This window comes from Sinocyclocheilus rhinocerous, unplaced genomic scaffold (genome assembly GCF_001515625.1).
Source record: "Sinocyclocheilus rhinocerous isolate Xijiao unplaced genomic scaffold, SAMN03320098_v1.1 scaffold397, whole genome shotgun sequence".
NCBI classification, from domain to species: domain Eukaryota; kingdom Metazoa; phylum Chordata; class Actinopteri; order Cypriniformes; family Cyprinidae; genus Sinocyclocheilus; species Sinocyclocheilus rhinocerous.
In genome coordinates, this window is record NW_015663491.1 from 1,002,901 (window position 1) to 1,008,151 (window position 5,251).

At 38.0% G+C, this 5,251-nt stretch overlaps 1 protein-coding gene across 4 annotated transcripts in view; it reads right to left on the reverse strand.

Annotated features, from left to right (window-relative positions):
- The window catches only part of LOC107728858 (transcription factor SPT20 homolog), a 15,159-nt gene that overhangs the window by 4,586 nt on the left and 5,322 nt on the right, over positions 1-5,251 (reverse strand). For 3 of the 4 annotated variants that reach the window (XM_016539150.1, XM_016539147.1, XM_016539148.1), the window contains exons 11-22: positions 4,446-4,502; positions 4,153-4,224; positions 3,889-4,058; positions 3,716-3,748; positions 3,504-3,621; positions 3,138-3,243; positions 2,579-2,716; positions 2,221-2,488; positions 1,978-2,126; positions 1,814-1,872; positions 1,606-1,722; positions 13-83 (exon numbers count right to left, since the gene is read on the reverse strand). In XM_016539150.1, coding sequence (XP_016394636.1) covers positions 13-83; positions 1,606-1,722; positions 1,814-1,872; positions 1,978-2,126; positions 2,221-2,488; positions 2,579-2,716; positions 3,138-3,243; positions 3,504-3,621; positions 3,716-3,748; positions 3,889-4,058; positions 4,153-4,224; positions 4,446-4,502 — 1,358 coding nt within the window. The remainder of the gene's footprint in view (positions 1-12; positions 84-1,605; positions 1,723-1,813; positions 1,873-1,977; positions 2,127-2,220; positions 2,489-2,578; positions 2,717-3,137; positions 3,244-3,503; positions 3,622-3,715; positions 3,749-3,888; positions 4,059-4,152; positions 4,225-4,445; positions 4,503-5,251) is intronic. The other variant, XM_016539149.1, reaches the window with a different exon arrangement.

Here is a 5,251-nt window from a genome sequence, read left to right on the forward strand (position 1 = left end):
ATGAATCCCCCCACTCCGGTGAGATTGATGACCGCCGTCTGTTGTACGGACAGACCCTGTTCTGCCGTCAGACCCGGATCAGCCTGATTCAAAGAGGACAACTGAATTAACTTCAGAACACACACACATACTGTATATATATATATATATATATATTTTTTTTTCTTTGGTGTAGCATGAAACTAAAGAATATTTGTGAGATTGCCAATGTCAAATTGCATTAAATAAAAAACTTAAAGGGATAGTTCACCCAAAAATGAAAATTTTGTCAACCTTTATTCACCCTTATGTCATTCCAAACCTATATGAGTTTCTTTCTTATGTTGAACATTGAATATTTCGAAGAATGCTGGTAATCAAACAGCTGATGGTCCCCATTGACTTCTATAGTATTTATTTCCCTACTATGGAAGTCAATGGGGAACAACAACTGTTTGTTTCTTCAAAATATCTTCTTTTGTGTTCAACATAAGAAAGAAACTCCTACAGGTTTGGAATGACATGAGGGTGAGTAAAGGATGACAAAATGTTCATTTTTGGGTGAACTATTCCTTTAGTTTAAGTCAACATATATATGCAATTTAGAAACAAAATATTTGTATATAAATGACAAAAAAAATGAAATTACCAGGCACATTTATTTTTTATACTTACAACATTTTTTATTGTCATTATATTCTAAATGTAATACAGTATAATATATAATAATATATTATTAATAGGCCTGTCACGATAACAACTTTTTGTTGTGCGATATATTGCGTAACCAAAAATTATTGCGGTCATGTACATATATTGCGCGATAAGTCGATATATTGATTATTGCGACAGGCCTAATTATTAATGCAATGTCTAAATTAAAACTAACTACATCAAAATATACTTTACTCTCATCTTGTATACAAAATACATTCAAGATACCACTAGTTTTCCCAAACACTTCCTTCATCTCCCACTGGCTGTATATAAATGAAATAGTTATATAATGAGCGTATAATTTAATTTAAACAAATTATACCAAATATTTATATTATTTGAAAAAAAATAAACTATACTATATAATAATAATTATTAAAATATCTAAATTAAAACTACATCAAATTGTAACATTTTACTCTTATACAAAAATTCATTCAAATTAAAGTATGTAATTTCCATAACACTAGTTTTCCCAAACATATCTTTAATCTCTCTTTCATCTGTATACAATTTAAATAAAAATGTATAATGAAAATTTAATATAAATGATGTTAAATATTTTTATAATATTTGAAAAAAAAAAAAAAATTCTAAATGTAATTGAATATAATATAGACACACATTAAAGTGATAGTTCATCTAAAAATGAAACTACTGTTATCATTTACTCACCCTCAAATTGTTATAATTCGGTGAGAGTTTCTTTCTTCTTTTGAGCACAAAAGAAGATATTTTAAAGAATGTTGGTAACCAAACAGTTGATTGTAGCACTGACTTCCATGGAATACAATTTTCAGTTTTGGGTGAACTATCCCTTTAACACTATTGAAGTTGATTCTCAGCCTCTGGAAATTGCTAGAATCTTGATAGCTGTGTAAAATAATGGCTACAGGGTGTCTGGCTCACCGCGTCCCCCTGCTGCTGGGGGCTGGATGTGGCGGACTGACTGCTTTGCTGTTGAGGGGAGAACTGAGACAACTGCTGCTGCTGCAGAGAGTTAAAAATCAGTGGTCCTGTAGGGAGCTGAAAGAAAAGGAAAAACAAACATAAATGGGAGGGAAAGAGAGAGTAGTCTCCACAAAAGCCAAAACTTCAACTACAAAAGCTCTCTCACCTGAAGAAGGTTCAGCGGTCGCAGTCCCGGGCTGTTGTTCAGCCCAAAAGGCCCACCTGCTGGAACAACATGAACATTTTTCTATCCACAGTAGCCACTGGCAACTTATAAAAGTCAATGATGAACATCTGACCATGCAGGGAGAGATTCACTGAGAGGTTTACCTGCTGGAGCTGCAGGCTGCATGGCAGGAAGAGCTCCAGACATGAGACCAGCAGAGGGCAGAAGTCCACTCAGGGGTATACCAGATGCCAGAGTACCAGGACTACAACCCAGCATTGGGTTAGAACCGCTCATCAGAGTCTGAGGACTGCTGTAAGAAACCACAAACAGAGGTGGTTCGTCGCCATTTTTTCCCTTTCATATCCCTAAAAAAAACAAAAAAAGGCACAAACTTGGGTTCTTACCAAACCGGGCCCACCACATTGATGAAGTTGAGCCCTGCTGGGTTTGTCATGACCTGTGACGATGTAGTGCTGGACGTGGGCAGGGGAATAGTCATGACAGGCAGGGTCATCTGCTGTTGGGCGAAGGGAGTCAGCAGGGTGGGCTGCTGTGGAAGTGCGGGGTCCTGAGGGGTGGGCGTTACTGAAGGCGTGGCACACTGAACGTCGGCGGGGTGGGGCGTTGAACACGGCGTGTTGGTGGGTGTGGAGGGCTTGGGAGTACCTGATCCTGTGGAGGATGGTCAGAGAAGAAACACGAAATAAATATATGGCTACGAAGCACTGACAGCTTTCTAGTTGTGAATGGAGGGATACTCACTCTGCATGGGCGAGAGAGCAGCAGGGGACAGCAGGCCAAGCTCCATGGAGTGTTTCCGGGAGAGCGATTGATTCTTTGTGGGTGGAGGGGTCGGGCACTTGAGATGGCCGCTTGAGGCCTGTGTACTGTACGGGTTACCTAGACAAAGGGAGGGAGTGCTTGTTTGTACACTTTTTAAAGTGGAAAGACACAAACATATTGAATGAGATTGAGACATGATGGAGGTCGGACCTGAACTACATTGATCTCAAACACTGTTTTCCATTGATAATAACAAGAACTATTATTAATAACTGAGCACCAATAATAATTGATATAAGATGAACAACAAATCAGCATATCAGAATGATTTCTGAAGGATCATGTGACACTGAAGACTGGAGTTATGATGCTGAAAATTCAGCTTTGCCATCACAGGAATAAATTACATTTTAAATATATTAAAATAGAAAACAGTCATTTTAAATTTCACAATATTACAATATTTATATTCATGTGTGTATTCTGCTCTTCTCTTGTTGATACCTATACATACTGTTATATTATAAGTTTGTCTCACCTGAGGCGGCGCAGGCTGAGCCGGCTGGCAGTTTGATAGGAGGAGGTCTGTGTTTGACGCCCTTTCCTAAAACCGAAGACTGGACCAGAGCTGAGAATCCATCAGCCTGGATCAACAACAAACATCCATCAAAATGGACCAATCTTGTCATGACATTCACGTGAATGTGCCCATTTTCTAAATCTGACACATAAATCTCTAATCAAGAGAAAATGAGCAAATCTGCCTCATATCAATTTTTTTTTGTAGCCTGAAGTACAAAATAAACACATCTTATGTTTACGAACCTGATCCAAATCAGATCAAATCTGTTTTTTGCAACATGTCTTAGTCGGAATGGTCAGATGTAACATCAAAATGTCTAACCTCGTTTTCCCTGGAGGGGGAGAGCTGGCCTTGGGACCCTGTGCTGCCTGAGTTGTGCAACATCTTCACCTGACACTTCACGTCTCGTTCATAAACCTCCTTATACTGCGTCAGAAACCTGCGGCACAGGAATATTTTCATGGCGGCTGAGCGCAACCAAGACCCGAGACTCAGTAACACACCAAACATCAAAGCATGGCTCCTGTACTTACTGATCAGCATCTGTTTTTGAACCTATGAGGAATCTACAAACCACAGAGAAAATACAAGGTCAGGTAAGTGCAACAACAATTAGGCGAGTGTAACTAATAACACTTTACTCTCATCTTAGAGTGTAATATAAATGTGAAATAAGAATTCTAAAATGTCATCAGTTATTTCTTACGGTGGGTGAATGAGGTGCAGGTCTGTGACATCCTCCTCTGATTTGGAGTCTTTGGCGCAGTAGATTTTCCCAAATACCAGCGGGTCCCCCCTAGACTGGAAAATAGTAACTTTTGTTCTTTGAGGCTGACCTCCTACCTCACACTCGAAAATGTAGTCATCCCTCATGTCCTGTTATGAAACGAAGACCGCAGATCACACCAATAAAACAACCAGGCTCCATGTGCAGTCTAGTTAGTATGTAAGATTTACACAATTGTGTTACCTGTGCAGGCCAAACAGTGGGCTGAGTGTCATCTAGTTTGACAGACTTCTCAGCCACTGCATATTTCTCCACCTGGAAGAAGAAAGAAAAACTTACTTCCATAGACTTGAATGCAGGGGGAAAAAAATGTAGAAACATCCCATCTCAGAACACAAGAATGTGAAATTTACTTTAACAATACTTTAAACTCAATTCTTTTTTTTAAAGTAATTTCTGTTATAAATGGTTTAGGACCTACAGAAAAGAGAGAGATGCTACTTGTATATTCGTTTAACTGCATTACAGCAACTCACATCAATTTCTGATGGGACAGTCAGCTGACAACTGCTCCGTTTCCACATGTCCACACACTGAAGGAAAAACAAGAGTGATTTAAACACAGAAAACACCCACACTAGTCATAAAGAAGTATAGTATAGTATATATTTATTTAATGCAATGTCAGCATCTAAGGCTATTTTCATGGCAAAAACAATTAAAAAAATACAAGTATAACAAATACAATAAAAACCAGCAAACAAACAAACACAAGACTTTTTACATTAACATATGATAAAAATTCTAACACCTTTTCTGCCAAAATTATACTAAATAACTCTTTTAAGTGAGTTCCTAGTCATAAAGAACAAAAAGTTTCACTTTCACTTTTGAGATTGGCGATTGCACGTAGTCGGTTTATACTATGGAGCGGAAGCACTTACCACACATTTTACAAGATTATATGTTTGTCAGTGGTGCTCAGGATCTGCAAATCACAAATACAATAAAAACCAGCAAACAAACAAACACAATATTTTTTACATTAACATATGATAAAAATTCTAAAACCTTTTCTGCCAAAATTATACTAAATAACTCTTTTAAGTGAGTTCCTAGTCATAAAGAACAAAAAGATATAATAAACACTTTAAATGGGACATTTGATTAATACAGTACTGTTCAAAACTTTAATTGGTAAGATTTTCTCTTATACTTAAGGCTGCATTTATCTGTTATATTTAGGGTTGGGCCGATAGACCATGCCATCGTCCATCGCCGATGGCTGATAGACATCACAATGTTGAGCCGGCATCGCGATCCCCAGCCCCTCCCCCCCCCC